Here is a 27521-nt window from a genome sequence, read left to right on the forward strand (position 1 = left end):
ACATTTTGTGTAGGTTTTTACATTTAAAAATGTTTACACGTTTGGAATCTCCAGGCAGACAGATACAGACAACACTGTAGTTGCAGTCTTTGGTTACTAGGTGATGATGTTGTTGCATTGCTGCTTCTGACGTATCATAAGTGATGCCAAAGTGGAATCATCTGGTCAACAATATTGATATAAGATGAAAACTCCTGGAGATTCTTTTCCAAGATGCAAGAAGCAAAGACTCCATCCAGCTGATAATACAAAATGTAAATTCTTCACTGCACAGTCAACACTTGGCCAGATGCAGTTACCATAGCAGGTTGCCTGCCCAGAAACATCAAGTAAAGATCCAAAACTTCTATCCTCCATTATGTCCCACCTTGTCTCTCAGGGCAGCATGGTGGCACAGTGGTTAACACTCCTGCCTCTCAGTGTCAGGGATTTGGGTTCAATTCCAGCCTCAGGTCACTGTCTGTGTAGAGTCTGCACATTCTCCAGGTGGGTTCTGTCCAGGTATTCTGGTTTCCTCCCACAATCCAAAGATATGCAAGTCAGGTTGATTGGCCATGTTAAATTGCCCCTTGGTGTTAGGGGGATTAGCAGGGCAGATACATGGGGTTACAGGAATAGGGCCTGGGTGGGATTGCTATTGGAGCAGACTTGGTGGGCCAAATGGCCTTCTGCAACATAGGGGTCCTATGGTTATTATATTTTTCATTATTCATTCATGGGATGTAAGCATCATTAAGTTTGTAATTGTCCTTGAGAAGGTGGTGATGACTCGCTCAGCCATTTCAGAGGATGGCTAAGAGTCAACCACATCGCTGCAGTCGCATGTCATCCAGACCAGGTAAGGATGGAAGATTTCCTTCCCTGAAGCAGAATGAACAGGATGCTTTTTTTATGACAGATCAGTTGTTCTATGGTCACCTAACTACTAATTGGCTGTTTATTCCAGTTTTATTATTAATTGATCTTAAATTCCCCAGCAGCTGTGGTTGGACTTGAGCTCGTGACTCCAGATTTCTGGAATACAAGTCTAGCAACCTATATATTATGTCGCTGTTCTCGAAGCATAGAGCAAAAGGTCCATAGGCATATCTGGACTCAGACAATTCTGATGAAAACTCCAGGTGCAGCTCCAAGAGGGAAAATGATCAGGGATTCTTGTGAGCAACGAGGATCAGCACCCATGTTACAGTAGATATTCAAAGAAAAACCCTCTTGGGAGCAAAAACGGATGTTGTGCACTCAATTCTAATAATGAATTAGTAGTTCTAGTAAATTAGTAATTTTAGTATTTAGTATTGAAATCTCGTATTTAGTATTGACTCTAGTATTCCATTATGCCAGAATCCCATCTGGCAAAGCCAGAGGGAGATGCTTTATCAGCATGGTTGCCCATTGTTGCTCCTGTCCCACAGTTGCTTACAGAGACTTGGGAGGCGAGATGAGAAGATGGTTGGATAAAATGTTGTATTGAAGTTGCTAGCTTGCCCAGATTCAGCCTCTTCTCTAAAATAATGGATGTATTTAATCTGTTCCTTGTAAATGTTTGGAGGTGCTGGCAGCCTAATCATAAGGTTACTGGACCAGAGGCCGGGCTTCATATCCTACCATGGCAGCTGGTGGAATTTAAATTCAATTTGGAAATTCACAACTCAAAGAAAAAGCTATCCTCAGTGAGGATGACACTAATGATTGTCGTAAAAACCCATCTGGTTCACTAACATTCTTTTGTGAAAGAAATCTGCTTTACTTACCTGGTCTGGCCTATGGTGTGCTTGACTCTTAAATGCTGTCTAAGATGGCCTAGCAACCCACGCAGTCATATCAAACCACCAGAGAAAGTTTGGTAAAGAATGTAACTGAATGGACCACCTGGCATTGACCTAGACATCAAAAAGGACAACAGCAAGCTTGGTCCCTTCGACCCTACAAAGTCCTCTTTACTAACAGCTGGGACTTGTGCCAAAATTGGGAAAGCTGTCACACAGATTAATCAACTAACAACCTGCCATTGTCATACTCACAGAATCATACCTTACAGATAAAGTCCTAGCTACCATCATCATCCCTGGGTATGTCCTGTCCATCGGCAGGATAGACCCATCAGAGGCGGTGGCTCAGTGGTATGGAGTCGGGAATGAGTTACCTTGGGAGTTTCAACATTGGACCCAATGAAGTCTCATGGATCAGGTTAGCCCGCTGGCTAGTTTTGTATACGTTAGGCCTCCCACTAGCTTTGCAGAAAGATCCTCAATTTTTGGAATTGGAAATCTGCCCAGCTTGGCTGCTTGATTGATAATAAATTTGTAGTCCCCACAAATGTGCATAGAGTTCGGTCTGATTTCAGTAAGGATATGATGGGGGCAGCCAAAACTATATTGAAAACTACATTGGCCTAATGACTGCCAATTCTTCCAAATGCTTAAGTCCTGTCTTGACTTTTTGATGCAAGGCAAGGCACTGGGTGAGCTCAAAATAGTTTTGGGTAGTATCCAAATTAATGTAAATTCTAACCTAGACGCCTCAAGTTCTGCCTTATTCATTTTGAAATACCTCGGATTTTTTTTTAAAGTCCTTCTAAATTATTCTCAGATATACTGAAGATGTCTAGCCAATTTAACTTCATTTGACATAACTAATCTTGTTCCATGAGACTGGCCTCTTGTGGCAATGATCAGTAGTTGAGAAGACTGATGTTGATAAGTCACTGGCAGAGATGTAGTTCCCAAAGCTTTTAGGGTTTCCCCTGTGTATGTAGCCAATCTTGCTGTTGTTTTACTTAACTTTAGAGATTGCCCTCTGCCTTGGAGGTATTTAAATGTCTGTTCCCTTACGGTGGTAATAGAAACACTGGTTTAATGGCCATGTGTTTTATATTAATATTGTAGAAAATGCTGGAAAATCTCAGCAGAACTGACAGCATCTGTGGGGAGAGAATAGAGCCAGTGTTTCGAGTCTAGATGACCCTTCATCAAAGCTTTAGACCTTTCATCAGAGTGCTGATGAAGGGTCATTTAGACTTGAAACATTGGCTCTATTCTCCCCCCACAGATGCTGTCAGACCTGCTGAGATTTTCCAGCCTTTTCTGTTTTTGTTTCAGATTCCAGCATCTGCAGTATTTTGTTTTTAAACTAATATTATAGGATTGGATTTACTCCTCTTGACATTTTTCAAGTGATGTATCGCATTCTTCTTCTGACTCGTGTTCTAAATTGTGCACTGGAGTCCAGGTCTTTTCTTTGTTTAAGCCAGATGCATTCTGTTTGGCTTTGCACTTAATTCGGATGTGGTCTCTCCGATTGCAGCCAAAGCAGAGAGAATCCTGGAACTTACAATTTTCCTAGGGTGATAATGCCCAGCAACCATAACATTCATCAGAATTTCTGCTCTGTTGACCCATTTTCTTTTTCTCATGTCACCTTATTTTTATGGCCCCTAATTTTCACCACAGGTGCAAACATATCTTCTTTTACCCCCCTCGAAAGCTCTCAGATCACCCCTCAGCCTCCCCTTTTCTAGAGAAAAGAACCCATGTTTATAAATTATAAATTTATAAATTATAAATTTATATCCCATGAGTGATGCTTAACAGTTTAAACCTGGAATAAGACTTGTTGCAAAGTTGTATTACTAGGGAGACTCCATAGAAGCAGAGGATAATTCCTTCAATTAAGAAGTAATTTATTGTCTGATTTTCTATTTGTGATTCTGGACATTTGCCCAGATAGTAAATTGGCACAGATACACTAGACAACATGGGGTGTTCAGTTTCAATCCTGAGCTGGGATAGAAGAGCAAAAAGTATCCAGAGTAAAGATGCCTGGGAAAAGTATATCACATGCCCCCTGGCCATATTTTGGGAGACCTCTCTCTGAGAATCCTACCCCAGAGGCGCTCAGTTGCACAGCTTTCCTGCCAGTAAGCCTAAAATAAAAAATAATCAGGGTCTCAACATCCAATTAAAAAAGAAAATATTGGTTCTACCTTGACAAAGAACCAGGTGAAGGGGAGCTTCCTGCAAAGGAATTTTGATAGTAATAAAGTTTGCTTTGTATGAGAAAAATCACACTTCACTCCCCTTTTTAATATAAAAAAAATTACAGGTAGTGTCCTCCAAATTGTATCAGCACCGGGGCAACAGATTATGCGGCAACAAAGTCACGCTCTGATGCAAACACCATCCCAAGGCAGTGCAGTCCAAAATGCATCTGCTGCAACTGCAAACCAGCAAGGAATGGTACCCAGTTCTGTCTCCACCTCTATTTCAACACAAGGTAAGTGACTGAAGGACTGTGTAATTAACATGCTTTGCTTATGCTTTCACATTTACCACAAATCATAAACTTGTCTGTTTTTCAGCGTCTTTCCTCACAACCAGAACAGTTAGTAGTTCAGCATCTGGTGAGCACGGAGCAATCCTAAGGCCGATATCTTCTCTAGGATCTGCTGCGCAGGTAGCCCCATTCTTTTAAACAGGCTGTATAGGTTGTTCATGTCAGATCTGAGTATTCATATTATTCTTCCAGGAACAATATTTTCACAATTAGATCGTGAAAAATTGTGGGAGCACTGGTTTGTCTACAATATCTATGTTATTTAAAAGAGACTATACATATTTTCTATCAATATTCTATATTATAAATTACTATTATAATAGATGTGGCGTTGCTGACGTTGGACTGGGGTGGGGACAGTAAGTAGTCTCACAACACCAGCTTAAAGTCCAACAGGTTTATTTGGTAGCACAAACTTTCGGAGCACTGCCTCTCACCTGATGAAGAGGCAGTGCTCTGAAGGCTTGTGCTACCAAATAAACCTTTTGGATTTTAACCTATTGTATTAGAAAGTGTCTGTGCAAACGTGTCATGCTGTAATTGTGCTCTCCCGTCAATGGAGGCACTGTTGCACCACCATTGGAGGGATTCATGGCATGCAGCTGAGCTGTGGTTCGCGCTGCTACCTCATAGCGCCAGGGACCTGGGTTCAATTCCATGCTTGGATGACTGTCTGTGTGGAATTTGCACGTTACCCCCTTGTCTGCGTGGGTTTCCTCCGGGTGCTCCAGTTTACTTCCACAGTACAAAGATGTACAGGTTTGGTGAATTGGCCATGCTAAATTGCCCTTTGGTGTCCCAAGATACATGGGTTAGATGGATTAGCCATGTGAAATGTGTGATGGGCCAAATACTCTGTCAGAGAGCCGATGCAGCATCAATGGGCCAAATGGCCTTTTCTGTACTGAATGATTCTATGATTGAATCCCTACAGTGCAGAAGGAAGGCATTCGGCCCATCGAGCCTGCATCGACCACAATCCCACCCAGGCCCTATATCTGTAACCCCACATATTTACCCTGCTAATCCCTTTGACACTAAGGTCAATTCAATGTGGCCAATCAATCTAGATTTAGACTATGATGTCAAGGAAAAAGAATAGTATGGCCTGTCCTGCCGTTACCACAATTTTAATACTCCTAGAACTAACTGTTGATACTAATTACTGCTTATCCAGTGTTTTATTTTCCCTGTCACGTTTGCAAATCTTGTTTCTGATTTATAGGATTCTATAGAAGAAAAGAAAAAATTTATAAAGGAACGTTTGGATCGAATTTTTTTGATAAATGAGAAACGTTGTTCAGTGGTGCCTGTCTATGGTACAGAACTGTTGGGAGTCTGCTTCCTGATCGGTGAATACAGACTGACAAAACCTAAATCAACTGGGAATTCCTGGCTTTCCTCTGGTTATGTGAATTGCCGCAACATTCAGCAGTTAGTTAGCGATTCATTTGCTGAGGTGACGTGGAAATGGACTGACTCATTGTCACGGGCAATCCTATCTGCAGATCAGAGGCAAGATAGTATGCAAGACATCATTAAAAGGTGAACACTTTTATTGCGTGATAAGTCACAGCAGGTGGCGCTCGATATTACAGTAGCATTTCTATTTCATGGCTGAAAGCACTGGTGAACATTTCCTAATGTATTTGGCTGCAGACACCTTGAGACATCATGGATTTCAAATTGGTCAGGTCATCCAAGATGATTTAATTTTAATTAATGTGCAGAACCTGACTCGGTTTTCAAATTCTGTGCAGTTAACTTGACCTGTAACCTAAAGTTGAAGTAACGTTGATCCTGCAACTAGACCAATCATTTCATCATTCACAATTGGTGAATAAAATGCTCGGGATCAAAACCGAAGGGTGGATGGGATGCCACCGATGAGACTAAATTAAGGGGGTGGTATTGAAAGTTGTTGGGACTGCATATGTCACATTGTTTCCAGTACAATATTAAATCTCCATGTTAGAATAAGATATGGGCCTCTTGGAGGAACTCTACATTCAGAATGATTGAATTAGAGATCTAGATAATGAGAAAAGATTAGCTAAGTAAAAACTTATATTAGAAGGACCTTTTATATTCCCATTATGGGGCCTTATTATCTTTTTATTGACTTACTTTTATCTTAACTGTTGTTACTGTTGCCTTACAGGCAAATGCAACAGTCAGTTTGTACACTGCATGATTCTCGTCTTGTCACACTGAGCGACAATGTGATAAATGATCAGTTAACCTGAATGTTGGTCATGAAACTGAAGAATTCCCTTTTCTTTAAGTAGTTTGCATGGTATCTTTAAACATCCGCTTGAGCAGGCCAACTTGATTTAAGGTTTCATCTGAAAGATGGCATCTCTGACAATGCAGTCCTCCCTCAGACTGCAGCATGCAGTATTCAAGCTTACATATTAGGAGCAGGAGTGGGTTATTCAGCCCCTTGAGCCTGCTTCAGCATTTGGTATGATTATGACTGATTGTGGTCTCAACTCCATTTTCCTGCTTGCCCTCATAACCTTTGACTTCCTTGTTAATCAAGATTTTATCCAACTTTGCCTTAAAAATATTCAATGACTGTTCTTCCAGTGTTCTCTGGGGACGAGAATTCCAAAGACTCGCAACCCTCTGAGGGAAAAAAAATTCTTCTCCTGTCTTAAATGATAGACCCCTTTAAGCTGCAATCCTTAGACCTAGTCTCTCCCACAAGGGGAAATATCCTTTCAGCACCCACCCTGTCAAGTCCCCTCAAGTTCTTGTAAGTTTCTATAAGATCACCTCTCATTCTTCTAAACTTCATTTTTGGAAACAAGTAGTAATTCCTGCCGTCTGGGGGTGAAACTGATTATGGTGCAGCAGGGAGTGGGGAAAATCTCACCTGAGACTCCAAACTCCACACTGATATATCACCACATCTCCCTCTTCAAACCCTGCCATGAGGTCTTACTTTGTATAATAAACTTTGAAGTGACATTTCATTCAACGTCTTCCCAGTAGATTTGTTTACCAGTTCTTTATATTCCATGTTGCCTGTTGCTTCCTCAAAGAACTCTGATAATTTAGTCAAACACTATTTCCCTTTTCATGAAACCATGTTGACTGCCTGATTGCATGACATTTTCTAAGAGGCTCACTACAATAGCCTCCTTTATAATAAACTCCAGCATTTTCCCCAATATAGATGTTCAGATAACTGGCCTATAGTTTCTTGCTTTTTGTCTCCCTGCTTTCTTGAATAGAGAAGTTACACGCACCATTTTCCATTCTGTTGCAATCTTTCTAGAATCTAGAGGTATAACTAAAAATTATTAGTAACTAATAATTACTAATAATAATGTGGGATATTATAACTAATGCAATTCCTATCTCAAATTCCGATTATTTTAAGGTCCTAGAATGAAGTCCATCAGGACCTGGGAACTTGTTCTAATAAGTTTTCAGTACTCTTTCTTCGGTGATTGTAATTATCTTAATTCCTCTTGCCCTCTTACCTCCTGATTTATAATTAATTCTAGGATGTTATTTGTATATTTTACAGTGAAGACAGGTACAAAATATCTGTTCAATTTATTCTGCCGTTTACTTATTTTCCATTATTAATTCCCCAGGCGTGCTCTCCAGCGGACCAGCACTTTTCATTTACTTTTTCATTTTTAAATACCTGTGGAAACTCTCACTATTTGTTTCTGTATTTCTAGCTAGCTTTCCCTCGTACTCTTAGTTTCTTCCGCTTTTTTTTTATTCGTTCTTTGGTTTTTTTAAAATCTTGACTTGGATTACATCCTCAAGTCCTGGAGTGGGGCTTGGAACCTCACGCTTGTGTCTCAAAAGGCATTGCCATTTGGGATTTTACTGTGGTGGAAGAGGGAATTTTGGGTCCAGGAAAGGTCATCTACAAGTTAATGATTGGAGCAACACAGGTACCTGTTTGTTCTTGAGAGTGTTGTGAGAAAATAGAAAATTTAGTCAACATTTTCTGAGTGATAAGGTGGCGGAATTCTGCAGCAGGTAGGCTACATGGATCACTGGTCTAATCCGCCAGACACTGCAGTTGGAGTACGTGTTACGAATAGCTACGATTGGTCCGGAAGTGAAGATTTTTCATAGGAGACCATTGGTGACGTTGGATTATGCGTGGTCTGGGTAAAGTCAGAACCATCTTGAAAATAAATGGGAGGAGATTGTGATAAAGGGGTGGACGACAGGGGAGGGCATTGAATGTGGGTATTGTGTTTGATGTGAATGCAGAAAAAAAGACTAGTGACCAAGGCAGGCAGCACCCTGGGTCCATTGTCTTGATGATTAAAGCTAGCAGCTCCTTAGAATGTCAGGAGTTGGAAAATGGAGGAAAATGATAATTCAGACATAATTTCATGCACAGCGTGGGATCTTATGCAGGTTTTCCAGTCTTCTTTGTGTTTTTATCAAATAAAAACAGTTCTGAATGTCCCCTCAATAAACACAATAGCTGGGCACTAAAGTGCACCAGGTGTAAAGGAAGCTAACGGCCCACTGCACGCACTCACTCACACACGCACACACACACACACACTCTCTCTCTCGCTCTCTCTCTCTCTCTCGCGCGCTCCTGTCTCTCTCTCTCTCTTTTGCCGAAAGCACCTTCTTTCAAATCCGGAATTGTGTCTCTCTTTGTGACAAATACAGGTTTGAAGTCAAATTTTAGCTTTCATTTTCCATTGAAGGTAGTCTCATTTTTTTTGCATTGAAACTTGCATTATCAAATGTTGTGCTTTTCCTGCAGAGTTCACTGCGTTGTTCCAAATGTAGTGGCGCCTCCACCAACTTTGTACATGTTTAACCCACCACCTTCGTACACACACAACATGCGGCTATTTAAATCCAATCTGAAAAAGGAGCTGGCTCCGTACTCCCAACAGTTACAGCAGGTGACATCGACAACAATGCTACAGTTAACTGATCCAAGGCTTGTACAGTTTGACTCAGGTTAGTAAAATAGAGGTAGTTGTCTCTTCTGAAGTGTGATGATTTTTTTGTGTGCATATACAATGACGTTCTCTGGAGTTACAGGTGGAGCTGTCATTCCCAGCCATGCTGTGCACTTTTCCTTTTTGTCTTAAGTATCTGATTTATTAACAGAGTTGGGTGAGAAAGCTACATTTAAGAGAGTGAGGAACTTATCAGGTTTAACTCCCCAAGGCAGAGGAGCAGTTAGCAAACAGCCAGCCAACAGCAATGGGAAGCCAGTCGATTTTAATGGGTTTCACTCATTAAAACACTGCTGGCTAATATCCAACAACAACTTGTGTGTATATATAGTTCTCTAACATAGCAAAGCATCTCAAGGGTGCTTCGTACGAGCATTACGGTTTTAAAAATATTTGTGACGCTGAGACACATAAAGCATTGTGTAGGACAGGTGAACAAAAGTCAAGGACATAGCAGACTATAAGGAGGACTGTGAGAGACAGAGGAGACTGTAGAGAGGTATAGGACTTCTGGACTCAACTGGGGTCTGTGCAGCTGAATTCACGGGCGCCAAACAATGGAGTGGTTGAACTGTGGGATGTTCCAGAGGCAAGATTGGAAGGGCTCTGAAACAATTCCAGATATAAGTAGCTAGCATCCACCCGTCCAAACCTATTATAGCAACAGCATGGGGTTAGTACAGGATCCCTTCTTGGGAAGGGGGCAGAGTCCAGGTTTAGGGAGGGTTCAGAGGAACACTCCTACTCTTCTGAACTGATGCTGAACAGCCTCACCTCTTGATGATCTGGACTGCATTTTTCTGATGGGGAAATCCCCAATTGTAACCCCACTCAGACCAGTGTTATTGTGGTAACAGAATCCAGGGACGGGAGGCTGTCTGGAGAAACTCGAACTGCCTTGTGCCTGTCTCATGCCTGGATAGGGGAGGAATATCCTTTGATTTTTTTTTTTTAGTTCCTTTGTTTCAGTTTTAATGGGAAGTCAGTCACCAGATTGGAATGAGAACACTTGTCAGGTTGAAGTTTCATTCTGATTAATCTTTATTCAGGGAAATTGGAAGCACTGGCTGTTTTGCTTCACAAACTGAAATTGGAACGACGCCGGGTGTTGATATTCACACAGATGGTTCAAATGCTGGACATTCTGGAGAGTTTCCTGGACTACCATGGTTTTGCTTTCGTGAGAGTTGATGGTAATGTTCATCTTAATCAACGACAGGTAAATTTTTTTTCCCCAGTAACAACTTTACATATAGTAGTATGTACATGTATATATTGAATTCCAGTCCATTTTTAATATCAGGTCCAGGTGTTTAGCTTTGATGGCTTAATGTACCATAGCTGATGCAATCAACCCCCCCCCCCCCCATCCTTACTGCAGACACAGTAAACCTCGTATTGTGTACTGTCATTGTCCTGGGGGTAGATTAAAATGTCCTTCTCCCTCCCCAGCAAGAAATTAATGTGATATTCTCTGGGGCCTGTAGAAAGGGCTGACAAATAGTTTAATACAAAAGTAGAATTGTAGAATGGTTATATCACAGGAGGGGATCATTGTGTCCCTGCTATCACCCTTAAAGTGTTTTGAAATAAGCATGTGCTTTTGACAATATAAAGAATGACGAGATATCAGCAATGGATTACTAGTCCTTGCCTGCTGGTTACGATATTGAACAGTCAGCCTGAAGGTTCTGGGCTCAAATCCCATCTTGACATTGAATTCAGTAAACGCTGGCACCAGATAAAATTTACCATTGAAATTGTGGGTTTATTGGTTAAATGAAATAGGACCCAACTCATTCACAAATGTCCTTTGGTTGCAGCAGAGCTGGTAAACCTGCCTCCAGTCTCAGAGTACATAGCTGACTCTGACTGTTAAAGCCCTTGGCATTTAGGGATGTGGCAATCAAGGTTGCCTTATTACTATTACCCTGGGAGTTAAGTGACCAGAAATGGAACTAGACCAACCATATAAATACTGTGGCTAGGAAAGCAGGAAGAGGTTAGAAATTATGCCATGAGTAACTCACCTCCTGACTCTCCAAAGCCTGTCCACCATCAGCAAGGCACAGGTGAGGTGTGTGGTGAAATACTCTCCATGTGCCGGCATGGGGACATTTCCAGCAATGCTGAAGAAGCTTGCTATCATCAGAACAAAGCAGCCTGTTTGATTGGCACCTCATCCGCCACCTTCAACATTCATTCTCTCCACTGCTGACAAACAGTGGCAGCAGTGCGTACCATCCACCAAAATGCACTGCAGCAACTCACCAAGGTTCCTTTGATAGCATCTTTCAAACCCGTGAACTCTGCTATGCAGAAGTTGAACAGCAGATGCCTTGGAACACTATGACCCACACTTTCCCCTCCAAACGGTGCACTATCCTGACTTGGAAATATATCTTGAGGTCAGTCAGAATGAACAATAAATGCTGCCTTACTGATGCCCACATCCTGTGAACAAATACAAAAAAACTTCCCAAGAATAAATACATATTTTAAAAATGTACAAACAATTGAAGTGGAAGACTAAGAAGTGACATTTAAGTTCCGTTCTGTAGCCTGGTACGCACAGCAGGTGCACAGCTTGAGGAATCTCAACAATAACTTGAAATTTTATAGCTCTCTTGGACATACACTCTTTGATTTTCTATCTGTGTGCATGTTTGTGTGCATGGCTGTCTAATCCTCGTGAACTTTCTATTCACAGGCACTGATGAAACTTTTTAATACAGATAAGCGCATCTTCTGTGCCATCCTTTCCACCCGAGGTGGTGCTGCAGGTGTTAATCTGATAGATGCTGATACCGTTATAGTGTATGACAGTGACTTGAACCCGACGCTGGATTCACAAGTCCAGGAATGGTGTGATAGAATTGGAAAGTGTAAAGATATCCATATATACAGGTATTGTGTGGAGATTGCACTTTTTTTAATAATGTGAATGATATGTGCTTGTACTACGGCGTTTGTTATGTTTGGAGCTTGCAGTAGATCATTTGTAATATTACATTAACCTGGGATTGTTCCAACAACTCTTTTAAAATTAGTCTCCCAGATCTGAACAATTTAACATAGTGAACAGGAGCATTATCAAACAACGTACGACACGAAGCCATGTAGGAACAGAAGTAGGTCATTCAGCCTGTTGAGGCTGCTCTGCCATTCAGTTGTATCATGGCTGATCAGCTCCCTCAATTCCATTTTCTCACATTATATCCCTCTTGACGTCACTGGTTTCCAGTAATCTTATTGATTTCTGACTTGCACATGATTAATGATTGCTACAGCCCTCTGGGTTAGAGAATTCCAAATATTCACCACCCTTTGAGTGAAGAAATTATCCCTTATCTCAGACATAAATGGCCTAACTGTAATCCTGAAACTGCGTCCCTGGTTTTAAAGTCAACAGCCGGTGGAAACATCTGTACATCCACTCGCGCACATTGGGAGGATTTTGTAACTTCCAGTGAGGGTGTGCGCGCGCGCGCGCGCGCACACACACACACACACACACACACACACACACCCCCCCCCCCCCCCCCCCCCCCCCACCGCCGCCATATTCTTCTAAATTCTAGGGAATATCTCTCCTCATACGACAATCCCACCATCCCAGGGATTAATCAGGTGAATCTTCATTGCACTCCCTCAATAACAAGTTTGTGTTTCCTTGGGTAAGGTGACCAAAACTGCACAGTATTCCCAAGTGAGGTCTCATTAAGGCTGTGCAGTAAGGCATCTTTACTCCAGTACTCAAATCCCCTTGCTAAGAAGCATGTCATACAATTTGCCTTCCTAATTTCTTGCTACACCTGCCTGCGAGCTTTTAGTGACTCGTGAATAAGGAAACCAGGCCCCTTTGGGCACCCACACTTCCCAACCTTTCCCCATTTCGAAAATATTCTGCCTTTCTGCTTTCTACCAAAGTGAATAGGCTTATTCACATTATATTCCATCCGCCATGTTCTAGTCCGTTTACTTAGCCTGTGTAAGTTCTCTTAAAGCCTCTTTGCATCTGCCTCATAGCTTACATTCCCACCCAGTTTGGTATCATGAGCAAATTTGGAAATATTATGAATGGCTCTCATATCCAGATCATTTATATAGATCATGAGCAGCTGTGGACTTAACACGGATCTTTGCAGCACCCCACTACTGACAGCATGTAATGGGCCACATTTGTTCTTGCTAATCAATTTTCTTTTCGCATATCTAAAGAACTTTTACCATCTGTTTTAATGTTCCTCGTTAGTAAGCATTCATATTCTTGTTTCTATTTCTTAATTGGTTTCTTGACTCTCTTTTGCTGCTTCCTAAATTGCTCCCAAAGCTCAGGCTTACCACTTTTTCTGGAATCTTCATAAGATGCTTCCTTTATTGTAATGCAATCTTTAACTTATTCGATTAACCTTTCTGAAAAGGTAAATAAGGTAAACCAGGTTGTTCTTTTATGGGATGATATTACTGGCTGGGCCAGTATTTATTTCCCATCCCTAATTGCAGCTGAGCATCAACCTCATTACTGTGGCCCTGGAGCCACATATAGGCCAGACCAGCTAAGGACAGCAGATTTCCTTCCCTAAAGGACATTAGTGAACCAGATGGGTTTTTACTACAATCAACAATGGTCACCGTTAGACTTTTAATTCCAGATGTTTTATTGAATTTAAATTCCACCAGCTGACATGGTGGGATTCGAATCCTGGTCTCCAGTGCGTTATCGTGAATCTCTGGATTACTAGTCTCACATCTCTGTTCATTAGTTCAACATCCCTGGAGAAAAGTTTGGTATTTTCATTTGGATTAGTATTCCAGAGGCCCAGGCTAAAACTCTGGGGAGCACGGGTTCAAATCCTACCGCAGCAGATAATGGAATTTAAATTCAATTAATAAAAATCTGGACTTGAACATTGGTCTCAGTAATGATGACAATGAAACCATGACCATAAAACCCCACCGAGGTAATGTCCTTTAAGGCATGAAATCTGCCATCCTTATTTGGGTCGTGCGGACTCAGAATATTCCTCTCTTGCAGATGCTGCCAGATCTTTTTTTCCCAGTGTGTTTTTTCAACAAAGTACTTGCATAACTAACTTGGGTTGGACAATGAATCCAACCTTGTCAGCAATGCCTCTGTCCTGAGTGTGATTCTTTTTGTTTTTGAATGACCTACCTTCAGATTTATAAAGATACATTTAAACTTTGGTAACTGGGCACTTTATGAACTTCAGAGTCTCTGACTCGCCTTCCTGCCTGTATATCTCCACTATAGACTGGTTATCGGCAACTCCATCGAGGAGAAACTTCTCAAGAATGGTACAAAGAATTTGATCAGAGATGTGGCTTCACATGGGAGCAACTATTGCACAGCATACTTACAGCAGGTATTTGCCCTCAGTGCACTCATTCTTACAGAAAGATTTTAATTTGATTTATTATTGTCGCATGTATTAGCATACAGTGAAAAGTATTGTTTCTTGCATGCTACAAAGCACACCATTCATAGAGAAGGAAATAAGAGAATGCAGAATGTACTCTTACATTCATAGCTAGGTCGTAAAGAAAGATCAACTTAATGCAAAGTAAGTCCATTCATAAGTCTGACAGCAGCATAAAAGAAGCAGTTCTTGAGTCGGTTGGTATGTGACCTCAGACTTTTGTACCTTTTTCCCGAAGGAAGAAGGTGGAAGAGAGAGGGAGAGTCTGAACATTTCTTGGTATTTTGAGAAAAGCAGTCATAGGAAGAATGGAGAAGAAACTAGAATCAATTTAGCGAGAGTGCAATTTGATTTTTGGTTATTTCCTCTAAAGGGATTCCATGCTTGTGCTTTGAATCATTTACCTAGATGTTGTTTTCTGTTCCATACACTTATTATGAAATAGTAGAAGTTGAGGATTTGTCACACTGACTTTCCATGTCCCTGCCTAATGGCTGTTGAGTGGTGCGCAAAATAACAAATGATTCTTACCACATTATGGAAAATTCTGCTGTGCTTGTGACCTTTCATTTTTGCATCTAGGTAGAAACTGATGAGATTCCTCACACCTGAGGCTGCCAAAACTGTGTGCTGGACAATACAAAGGGATGTGAACCCACACTCCCAAGACTCTAAACCTCACCTCTTGATTTTTCTGTGTCCAGGCTGTTATGTATTTTGACTGGAGTTGAACAGAATGCATCTTTACAGCAACCATCTTTACTCTGATGTCCTTTTCTTTCAGGTTACCCTGCAATTGGTTTAAACTACGTGGAATACACACACATATATAGAAACCCCTTTCACAACCTCAGGACAACCCGAAGTATTTCACAGCCAATAAAGTAATCCTGAAATATAGTCACTATTCCTGTGGCTGGAAATGCAAGTTAGCTTGCATACAGCAAGATCCCACAGATAGCAATGAGATGAATGACCCTTCAGTTTGTCGGATATTGGTGGAGGAGGAAGTATTGGCCAAGATATTGAACAATACCACATAGTGGTTAGCACCGCTGCCTCACAGATCCAGAGACCTGGGTTCAGTTCCAGGCCTCGGTGACTGTGGACTTTGACACTGTGTCTGTGTGGGTCTCCTCCGGGTGCTCCGGTTTCCTCCCACACTCCAAAGATGTGTGGGTTAGGTGGATTGGCAACGCTAAATTGTTCATTAGTGTCGGGGGATTAGCAGGGTAAATGTGTAGGGTTATGGAGAAAGGGCCTGGATGGAATTGTTGGTGCAGACTTGATGAGCAAATGGCCTCCTCCTGCAATGTTAGGATTCTGTGATGTACAGCATCTATCTGAGGGGGAAGATGAGGCCACAATTTTGATGTCGCATTTTGTAATGTGGTGCTGCAGTCTCTTAAGTATGCACTGGAGTGTTATCCTAGAATTATATGGTCAGGTCTCCATTGGAGCTTGAACCCACATGGCTCTGACTCTCTGAGGTGAGAGTCACCGAATTAAGCTGCTTTTTAAACCAAATTATGCTCTGTCAAAGACTTCTGTTGAAATTTTGCTGAAGTTGGCAGTAATTTGTCTCACTGTCATTAATTCTCCATCTTAGATGCCGCTGTGAACCCTCCCAACCAGGGTTAGCTGAAGTAGAAGGCTCATGTGGAACTTTAGTACCAGATTAGCTGGGCTGAATGGTCAGTCTCAGTGCCACAAATAATACCTAATGGCTACTGATCTAACATTTACTTAAAAACCACTGAAAGCTGGATATACTGCATTTTTGTATTGTAGAGTCATAGAGGTTTACAGCAGGGAAACAGGCCCTTTGGCCCAATTTGTCCATGCTGCCCTTTTTTGTTTAAACTCCTAAGCTTGTCCCAATTGCCTGCATTTGGCCCATATCCCTGTATATCCATCTTACCCATGTAACTGTCTAAATGCTTTTTAAAAGACAAAATCGTACCCACCTCTACTACTACCTCTGGCAGCTTGTTCCAGACACTCACCATCCTCTATGTGAAAAAAATTGCTCCTCTGGACACTTCTGTATCTCTCCCTTCTCACTTTAAACCTACGAATTAGATCGTGTCCCCATAAAAAAACAAAAGTGTATTACCATCTTGGAAGTTTAGGTGGCAAGTCATAAGCTGCTCATGCTGATTGGTTTTGATGTTATTTTTGAGACTGTTGCTTTGTAATTGCACTTCTTATAATCAGCACAAACTCTGTTTGACGTTTTGTTGCAGCAAACAGTCCATGACCTGTTTGAAATCCCTTTTATGGGAGAGCCTGCGTTGAAGGTAAAAGCGGAGGAGTTCGTCGTGCTCTCACAGGTGCCGTCCTTAGCAAATCAAATCTCACCAAAAGAGACCAAACCCTTCCTCGAGGTATTCAACTCCATTTAATTGCTTTTTTTTTTGCGTTGACTTGCTGCTACTTTCACACAGGCGTGTTGCTCTATGCGTGTCATTCAGTTCCCAAGTTAGGCAGAAGCTAAATCTTCGAAGCGCACAACATTAATAAAAAAGGGAGATTCAAGTTTTTGTCCATTTCCCAGGGACAGTTTGACCACAGGATCTTGTTGTTTCTACTTGGGTAGTTGGGCCAGGATGTGCGGGTATAATTCAACCCCTGTTTTAAAATTGTGCTTTATGTCCTTTGCCTAGATATCCACTATTATAAAGCCTTTTGATCGTCATTTTATAATGGAAACTGCCTCTGTAAATGTGTCACATAGTAAATGCAACCCCTGCAACGCTCACCCAGCGTCAGCCCCGGCCTGCAGAGGAGGGAATTATAGCCCCACTGACTGGAATGTAATTAGGGCATTATGTACACACACCGTCCCTGACGAGAATGAGAGAAGAAAAGTTTGTGCTGATGTAACTAACTCAAAAAAAATCAAAATGCATACAAACATAAATAACTTAAATTTGTAACAAAGTTTAATTCATGTCATTGATATAAATTGGAATTCTATGATTTTCCTTTAGGTTTTGTTAAAAATCACTCAATTTTATGTACTTGGTACAAATTTTTGTCTCTTTAAATATAATCTAGGCCTCTTTCCAACCCCTCCCATTTCCTCGGAAAGCTGCCCCTACAATTCTTCCCTCACTGTCTAACTATGGTCAGAAAAGCTCCCTTGTGAGATCATCCAGATGTTTGCTTAATGCCTCCTCACGGTAACCCAAGATTAGTGGTACACTGGTATTTATTTCAGTAGCATAATTCATTGAATTTTCTTCATGAAGCGTGTAACTTGCAGGCTGTTCCTGCTTTCTAAAATGTTTCATTTATTCTGCAACGTGCTACTTCACATTTGTGCAACCATAACTACAACAGACTAACTCAGAGTGAAATTATTATCTGTGCTGCTTCTGTGGTGAATATTTGAAAAGACTTCACTTAAATTTACAACGTTATGTTACCTCTTTGACAACCTGTCCTGACTGCTGACTTGGTGTTTGATAACCGCCGCTGTGAAGTGCCTTGGGGCACTTGAACTGTGTTGAAGAAGGTCGGGTGGATTGGCCATGATGAATTGTTCCTTAGTGTCAAGGGTTTATTAGGGTAAATATGTGAGGTTAGGCTTGTTGTTAGTGCAAGCTCGATGGGCCGAATGGCCCCATTCTGCACTGAAGGAGTTCTATGATTGTTCTATAAAGTGCTATATAAATAGATGTCATTGTATGACTGCAGCTTGCCCAGTAAACTGCATGTTACTTTGCTGAAAACAGGGTGCCGTTTGACCACAAGGTGACGCTGTTGCTATGTGTTCAGAATAAATGGTGTCTCTTACTGCCTCCACCACCAAGGGCAATAGAACACTGGGTATTTGGAAAAGAAATTCAACTTTCGTCCATACTTTATTTTGAGAAAGCAAACTTTTTTTTTTAAACACAAAAAGAAAATTGGTAAGCATTTAGCAAGGTATTTGGGGAAAAAGAATTCAAATTTAAGATTCTTAAAAATTATTTCCAAATTTGTAGGCGTTAGCCAGCAATGTACATGAGGGAGATATCAGCGGAAGGATGTGAAGTAAGTAGTGGAGTCAGGATTGTGTAGAGCATCAACATCATAAAGTTCTAACAGGGTTAGACAGAAAGAATGACCCCAATGGTGGGGGAGTTCAGAACTAAGGGTCATAGTTTGAGGATAAAGGGTAAACCTTTTGGAATTGAGGTGAGGGGAAATTTTTTCATCCAGAGGGTGATAAGTGTTTGAAATTCACTACCACAGAATGTAGTTGAGGCCAAAATGTTGTCTGATTTCAAGGAGAAATTAGATATAGCTCTTGGGGCTAAAGGGATCAAGGGATATGGGAAGAAGTGGGGATCAGAATATTGAATTCGATGATCGGCCATGATCAGGATGAATGGCAGAGGAAGCTTGATGGGCGAAGTGGCTAATTCTTGCTTCTAGTTTCTGCATTTCTATTCACACCAGACCAAATGGTCTCTTTCTATGCTGTAAATATCATGTTATTCTGCAGTAGAGAAAAGTGATACAATTATTTTCATGCAGGTACATTGTAGAATGTATTCCTAGTATGGCACTTAGAGAGTAATTAGCATGTCTGCATGCAATATTTATGCACTGTAACTTAATGCACTTGGGGTCTGAAGCAGCCAAGAGGTCAGGACAGCACCGCCAACTGAATGATGTGCAGGGGAACCAGGATAGGGTGGGGATTCCTATTCTGTGGGTTGCAAACTTCTGTGCAGTTGCAGGGTGAGATTTTGGGGTTGGGGGCTCAGGCCATAACCATAGCCGTGAATCTCAAACTGAATTTCAACATCCCCTGTAAAAATTTGCATGTTTTTTCTCTGCTGGTGGCCATGGCGTAATGATCTCTTCTCTCTGGCCCACTGCAGCCACAGACTGTAAAAAGATGGGACACCCCTCTGATTTTTACTCTAGTGGTAACACATTGAAATGGGGTCATCGTGAAAAAGTTTGGGAAGCACTCGGAAAGGGTGAGAAAGTGTGGCTGCTGTAGGAGTTCGGTCATCGCATTGAGTGGTAGAGCAAGTTTGAGAGGTCATTTGGCCTACTCCTGCTCCCGTTTCTTACATTGTTGCACAGACTATCTCACCTAGTCCCTAACAGCACAAAACAATTTAACCAGGAGCTATGCTCATTCACACATGCCTTTTTAGTGGAACTTTCTTCAGTAGAAAATGCGACTTCTAATAAAATGCTAACAATTTATTTTGCAAAGGCTCTGAACAGCATTGAGCAGGAAAGTAGTGATCACACTAAACCTGCACAGACGACAAGGGCAGAGCAGTGGGAAGGTGTTGGAAAACCCATGGAGCAGCGCAGATATACAAACACTGAAGAGCCTGCATACCTGGATGAATTGGCTGCTGTTGTTGAGCAGGTAATTTATGTTTTGTCTGTTTACTGATAACATTTGTTTCTTCGTGTCTTTATCGAACAGCACCATTTGGTTCATTCATCTTGCCTGTGCTAGTTGCTGAAAGCCATTGGGTCCACACCCCTGCTGTTCCTCCAGCCTAGTAAAATGTTTCTTTACCTGTGTTTGTAAGGCAGCAGCATTTAGGAGGATTTGCATAAATCATGTATGTCTGAGCCTTTTATCTTCACCAGCCACTTGAGGCAGCAGACCAACTTTAAAGCCACCTTCTAGTTTAAATCCAATATATCTTGGGATGTTGATATTTAACTAGGTAAACTAGAATTCATTCAAAGCTTTCCTGCCAAATCCTGATGTACAGCAAGTCCAGTTCACCCACCAACCTTTGCTCATTGATCCACATTTGCTTCCTGTTCAAACAGTTATAGAATCCAAGAAGCCCCTTAAAACTGACCCATCTAACCAAGTTTTTGGTCATCTGTTGTAATAACTCTTTGTATGGCAACAGTGTCAGAACCAAGTGGAAATAACTGCAAGCTGAATTTTGTTGGGGGGCACAGTGTTTCTTGGTAAATTACGCTTTAGCCAGTCACTGAAGACTGTTTGTTTGACTTGATTTATTATTGTCACATGTATTAACATATACAGTCATACTAGCTATGACTGTAACACTATATTCTGCACGCTCTAGTTTCCTTCTCTATGAATGGTATACTTTGCCTTAGTGCACAAGAAACAATACTTGCCACTGTATGTTAATACAAGTGACAATAAATCAAATCAAATACAATGAAAAGTATTGTTTCTTGCACGCTATACTGACAAAACATTCCATTCATAGAGAAGGAAACGAGAGAGTGCAGAATGTAGTGTTATAGTCGTAGCTGGGTGTAGAGAAAGATCAACTTAATGCAAGGTACGACCATTCAAAAGTCTGACAGCAGCAAGGAAGAAGCTGTTCTTGAGTTGGTTGGTGCGTGACCTCAGACTTTTGTATCTTTTTCCCAGTGGAAGAAGGTGGAAGAGAGAATGTCCAGGATGCGTGGGGTCCTTAATTATGATGGCTGCTTTGCCAAGGCAGCGGGAAGTGCAGACACAGTCAATGGATGGGAGGCTGGTTTGCGTGATGGATTGGGCTTCATGACCTTTTGTAGTTTCTTGCAGTCTTGGGCAGGGTAGGAGCCATACTAAGCTGTGATACAACCAGAAAGAATGCTTTCTATGGTGCATCTGTAAAAGTTGGTGAGAGTCGTAGCTGATTTCGTTAGTCTTCTGAGAAAGTAGAGGCATTAGTGGGCTTTCTTAACTATAGTGTTTGTACCTGTACGGAAATGTTCAGATTAAATGGCAGACAAATAATTCTTGAACAGAATCGGGAGCTCCCCCATTGCTCGGAAAATTCATATCCAATAGGGAATGAGTTTGGATTTGGGTAATTAACTTGGTAATTTGATTCTATTTAAAAAGCTTGCAAATGAGCATTGAACACTTGGCAGGCATCAGGTGCCGCACTGAACATGATTGATGACCCTGTTTAATGCCTGCCTGCCAGTCCTATTTGTTTGAGGTCTCTTCCTGTGAAGCTGCATTCAGATCTTTAATTTGTCAAAATTAATGGGCTAATTTTCCTGAATGAATGAATTAGAACTGGGCAGCACTTCACTAATCTTACATCTGAATGGCACCAGAATCAGCCAGTACAATGTTTAATGAAGTAAGGTTAAAATATTTGTGTTTCATTGTTGTTTTACCATTTGTGTGTTGTAATTTACTTTCATACTCCTGTCTTGCTTTATCTTCCTGGAATTTCAAAACCCAAGTAAATCTTGCCTTTAGAATATGTTTATGTTTGCAAATAATACGTTGTTTGCCTAATTGCTTATGCCTCAAATTTCCAAGAGTTTAAATCCCTCTATGGAATCTCTCCACTTCCAGCTGAGCTGAAAGAAATTTGAGACAGTATTTCCATACTTTTCATTCCTGTGGCTTCTGCTTCTCTGAATCCTCCCCTTTCCTATGCTTCATCATTGGGAGTCATGTCTTCAGCCACCTCTGAGAAGGCACTCCATGTCTCTTTTTCTATGGGTGACACAGTGGTTAGCACTGCTACCTTGCAACGCCAGGGATCCGGGTTCAATTCCAGCTTTGGGTCACTGTCTGTGCCGAGTCTGTGTTCTCCCCGTGTCTGTGTGGGTTTCCTCCGAATGTTCCGGTTTCCTCCCACAGTCCAAAAGACGTGATGGTTGGTGCATTGGCCATGCTAAATTCTCTCTGTGTACCCAAACAGGCGCCAGAGTGTGGTGACTAGGGGATTTTCACAGTAACTTTATTACAGTGTTAATGTGAGACGAATAAATAAACTTTAAAACTTAAAAGAATTCTTTGCCCCTCTGTGAAGTGCCTCATTCGCTGTATAATTGCAAGTTCATCTGCAAAAGACCACAATGTGGGTTTAGTGCCCTGTTCTCCTTTTCAGATAGTTATTTGTTAACCTTTATGTTCAGCTGAACAGACAGTTTAATGTATTTTTTAAAAGACAGGACTGCCAGCAGTGCAGCAGCCTGTCAGTACTGCACTGAAGTATCAGTCAAGGTCATGTATCAAGTCTATGAGGTGGGGATGCACCTGAAACCTGTTGACTGATACGAGAGCCCTACCCTCTGAACCAAGCCAATATTGAAAGGAACTGGCATTTAGAGCATTATTAAAATGAATCTGCATTCAACAACTCCTGCGTTACAAGACACCACTGCCCTTTAACTCATCTTTAAGTTAACCTCTACGACGTGCCTCTGAAGGTCAATTTTTAGCCAACTCAAATTTTCCCCTCTGTAATTTAGAGGTATCATCTGTTCTTGAGCTGTAAGTGATATTGTACAACGGAAACATATTTGAATTAAATTGGATTGTATTAAAATGGTGGCGAGAGAAATTGCATCTGGTGACATTGGTCCTGTTAATTTCCAAGTAAAATGAAACTAACGCTATATATTTGTTGAACTATATTTACCTAAATAACTATTTCCACAGCTTACACCAGTTGAAAAGTATGCAATGAATTATTTGGAACTGACTCAGGCATTTGTAACATCAGTAGAGCAGAAACCATCACAGGTAAGGAAGGTCTTGAACGTTTGACTTTGTCAATTATCTACTGAACTCCTGTGCTCCGCACCTCCTACAATTAGAATTAGATTTGTTATTTTTTAAAATTGTTCTCAGGATTAGGGTGAAAGTGACAAGGCCACACTTAGTGCCCAAAGATGCTGAGACTCCAATATTTCATTTTGCAGTTGGCTGCTTAGTTGTTTAGCTGAAAGGGACCAGAATCAAAACACAGAGTGTTGGACTGGAGTCATGTGTATGCCCAGACTGGGTAGGGATGACAGCTTTCTTTCTCTGAACACAGGAACTGTCAGACGAAGAAAGGCCGAGGTCAGTCTCCTGCCATTCTGGTAGCTACGTGATACAACAATAATGAGATTTATTGACTAATCACACTGATCAATCACTATTAATGAGTCTATAACATTTCCAGACCTGAGTTGAGGAAATCCCCTATAGATGGATAGCTTTGGAAACCAAAGGCTCAAAGTTGCCTGTTTCTCTCAAGCAAAGTACTAAAGCCAACATGTGTCAGGTCTTAAGTTACTCATAACCTGATGCACAGTGATATTTTCCAAAATAAATTGATCTGATTTGGATGGATCAGTGATGCCAAATTTTTATAACAGTTCAGTAATTTTTATGCTTTTCTTCATAGGGATTGATATTGACGGCAATGTCAGAATTTTTATTGCCCATCCAGAATTACCCCTGAGATGGTAGTGGTGAACCATCTTCTTGAATGTGGTGTTAGGAATGGAGTTCTAAGATTTTGATCCAGCAGCAGTGAAGGAGCAGTGATCACATTTCCAAGTCAGGATAGTGTATGGCTTGGGGGTGGGTTTCCAGGTGGAGGTCTTCCCCATGTCCCTGCTGCTGTTGCCCTTCTAAGTTATAGAGGTCACAGGTTTGCAAGTTATTATCAAAGCAGTCTTGATGAGGTTCTCTGTTCATCAGTGGGTGGAGGGAGTGGATTTTGGAGGTGGTGAATGTGGTGCCATTCAGGTGGGCTGCTTTGCCCTAGATGGTGTTGAGCATCTTGAGTGTTGTTGGAGCTGCACCCATCCTAGCAAGTGAAGAGTATCCCATCACACTCCTGACTTATGCCTTGTGGATGGTGGGCACACTTTGGGGAGCCAGGAAGTGAGTTGCTCGCTGCAGAATTCCCAGCCTCTGACCTACTCTTGTAGATTTTAAATTCATGGCTTGACATTCTGGAATTTAAAGCTGTGACCTCTGACTACTGGATTGCTAAACCAGCGCATGGGCAATCAGTTGTACTTTTCTGATGTAGTCATGATGGGTTTAATTTGCATTATTGGTGCAGCAGATGTTGTTGAACCATAGTTCTGAGCAATGGATGTGCTAAGTCAGATAAAAAGTATCTGAAATAAAAGTTGTTTGGAGTTTTTTTTCCCTCCAAACCCACAAGAACTCATTCTCGTGCTGGAACAGGCAACCTCACTCTTGTCATTTCTGGCTGTGTCAGGATCGTGTAAAAGCGGCCAAGCGAGAGTGGGAGTTTGGACAGTTACACTCTCTGAAGGAAGAAAAGAAGAGGCAACTAGAGGATGAGGAAAATGACGTGTTGTTCACCTACAGTCGGGAGGATGCTTACAATAAGGTACCCATTGGTCCTGATGTTACAACTAACCTCTCCATATAAACAGAAAATGCTTGAAATACTCTGGGGGTGCCGAGAAAAACTGAATCAATATTTTGGATCAGTGGCCTTTTATCAGAGCAGTAGAAAGATGATAATGTAACAGGTGAGAAGCTATTGAAAGTGGGGAAGGGGACAGGAAGAACAAAAGGGAAGGTCTCTGATAGGGTGGAGGACAGAGAGATTAAACAAAAGGTTTCATAGTACAAGATTCAAAGGCATTGCCATTAGGTATGATAAAGAAACAAAAGCCATGTCCAGATGAGGAGAGAATCGACATGGAACAGCTGTCTGAATGGAATAAGAAGGGATGACTTTTAAAAAAAAAACTAAACTAGACTGAGCCAACAACAGAACAAGAATGGTTTGAAATTACTGAATTCAGTGTTGAATCCAGAAGGCTGTAGAGTGTTAAGTTGAAAGATGTGATGCTGTTTTTCAGGCCTGCATTGAGCTTCATTGGAATGCAGTAGTAGGCTGACAGCAAAGAGGTCAAAGTAGGAGCAAGGTGGAGAATTAACATGACCAGCGATAGGAAACTTGGGGTTGTGCTTGTGGACTGCATGGAGGTGATTCACAAAGCAATCACCTGTCTACGCTAATGAACAGTGAATACTGTATAGTAAATTGAAGGAGGCACAAGAAAATTGCTGTTTCACTTGGAGGGGTTGTTTGCAGTGTGGGATGGTGAAAAGGGAGGAGATAAAAGGGGCGGCACGGTAGCACAGTGGTTAGCACTGCTGCTTCACAGCTCCAGGGACCTGGGTTTGAATCCCGGCTTGGGCCACTGTCTATGTGGAGTTTGCACATTCTCTTCGTGTCTGCGTGGGTTCCCTCCGGGTGCTCCGGTTTCCTCCCACAGTCCAAAGATGTGCGAGTTAGGTTGATCGGCCATACTAAAAAAAAATTGCCCTTGGTATCCAGAGATGCTTGGTTAGAGGGACTAGTGGTAAATTCATAGGGATATGGGGGTAGGGCCTGGGCGGGATTGTGGTTGGTGTGGACTCGATGGGCCAAATGGCCTCTTTCTGTACTGTAGGGTTTCTATGATCTCCATGTTGCATCCCCTGCACTTTCATGGAAAGGTGCTGCAGCAAAGGGGAAGGGGTGACTGATGAGTGAACCAGGGTGTCATGGAGGAAATAGTCCCTTCGGAATGCTGAAGAGGAGGGCAAGGGGAAGATTTTTGGTGGTGGCACAAATGGCAGAGTATGGTCTGTTGAATATGGAGGCTGGTGGGTTAAAAGGTAAGGACCAGGGGACCCAGAGCGAAGGGATGGGGTGAGAGTAGAAGTGAATGAAATAAATTGGACGCTCTGGAGTGTCTTATCAACCATGCTGGGTGTAAAATGCTTGGTTGATGAACAGGAAAGACATAACTGAAAGGCTAGCATGAAGGTTTGTGTTGTCTCAAGATGCAACAGACGCAGAGAAACTGGGAGAATGGAATAGAGTCCTTACGGAACCAGGGTGTACAGAAATGTAGTCAGGGTAGTTGTGGTGATTTGGTGAAGCTAACAAGGCTTGGTGGGTTTATTCTTGCAATGTTTGAGAGAGATATGCTGGCATCAGTAAAACCTCTCCTTTTGAAACTGTACAATTGATTTCTTAACTGTCTTAAAGTAGAACAGAATTTTCCTCTTAACATCTGATAGGAAGTCCTTTCATCACTCCATTAGTATCTGCTAAGAGCATTGGCACAAAGTCAGTGCCAAAACCCTTAAACCTTTGACAGAGTAGTAGACTTGGCAATGATGAGAACCAGCCCATGTGTCTGCCTATTGATTGATTAAGGAATAGAACATAGAACACTACAGCACAAACAGGCCCTTCGGCCCACGAGTTGCGCCGATCACATCAACACCTACCAATCTATAGACCTATCTATAACCCCCAATCCCATTAAACCCCATATACTCATCCAGAAGTCTTTTAAAAGACCCCAGTGAGTTCGCCTCCACCACCACTGACGGCAGCCGATTCCATTCACTCACCACCCTCTGAGTGAAAAACTTACCCCTAACATCACTACTGTACTTTCCTCCCTGCACCTTAAATCTGTGTCCTCACAGATTAATAGTGTTAATAGTGTTGAATAGTGTTCAACACAAAATAATTGTCACTGGAGGAGACCAGGGGGGATCATAAATATACGTTAGTAAATAATAAATCTAACGGGAAATGCAGGAAAAACCTCTTTACCCAGTGAGTAACAAGAATGTAGGACACACTACCACAAGGAGTAGTTGAGATGAATAACATCAATGCATTTAAGGTGAAGCTAGATAAGCACTTGAGGGAGAAAGGAAATGCTATTAGGGTTACATAATAAAGTGGGAGGAGGCGCGTGTGAAGCAGAATCACCAGCATGAACCGGTTGGGCTGAATGGCCTACTCCTGTGCTGTAAATTCCACGTGTTATCAAGACATAAAAAGAAAACCTGATGAAACGCAATCATGAAATGCTGTTTTCTTTGTGAGAGAATTTCACTTGTCTTTTTGCTTTTGTTTTTTGCAAAGGAATATGTGAAAGAAGGTCAGGATGGCCACACTGAAATAATGCCTGTGAGTTTCCATACACTTCTCTAAAGGATTTCAAGTCTTTGTACAATTAAAGGGTGAGTCGGTAA

General features: G+C 41.7%; 1 protein-coding gene and 1 non-coding gene across 11 annotated transcripts in view; both read left to right on the forward strand.

Annotated features, from left to right (window-relative positions):
- Window positions 1-27521, forward strand: part of ep400 (E1A binding protein p400) — a 150136-nt gene that overhangs the window by 84264 nt on the left and 38351 nt on the right. For 9 of the 10 annotated variants that reach the window (XM_080207995.1, XM_080207999.1, XM_080207997.1 and 6 more), the window contains 12 exons: window positions 4102-4272; window positions 4358-4452; window positions 5558-5877; window positions 9095-9297; window positions 10349-10518; window positions 12010-12206; window positions 14575-14686; window positions 16987-17127; window positions 19965-20126; window positions 23154-23237; window positions 24718-24852; window positions 27412-27456. In XM_080207995.1, coding sequence (XP_080064121.1) covers window positions 4102-4272; window positions 4358-4452; window positions 5558-5877; window positions 9095-9297; window positions 10349-10518; window positions 12010-12206; window positions 14575-14686; window positions 16987-17127; window positions 19965-20126; window positions 23154-23237; window positions 24718-24852; window positions 27412-27456 — 1835 coding nt within the window. The remainder of the gene's footprint in view (window positions 1-4101; window positions 4273-4357; window positions 4453-5557; window positions 5878-9094; window positions 9298-10348; window positions 10519-12009; window positions 12207-14574; window positions 14687-16986; window positions 17128-19964; window positions 20127-23153; window positions 23238-24717; window positions 24853-27411; window positions 27457-27521) is intronic. The other variant, XM_080208002.1, reaches the window with a different exon arrangement.
- On the forward strand, window positions 10661-10800 carry LOC145356242 (small nucleolar RNA SNORA49). The gene has a single exon (XR_013889106.1). It is a non-coding gene; the product is annotated as a small nucleolar RNA SNORA49 (small nucleolar RNA).

The sequence above is a fragment of the Carcharhinus amblyrhynchos genome, chromosome 20 (assembly GCF_965287045.1).
Source record: "Carcharhinus amblyrhynchos chromosome 20, sCarAmb.v2.hapA, whole genome shotgun sequence".
Taxonomy (NCBI): Eukaryota; Metazoa; Chordata; class Chondrichthyes; order Carcharhiniformes; family Carcharhinidae; genus Carcharhinus; species Carcharhinus amblyrhynchos.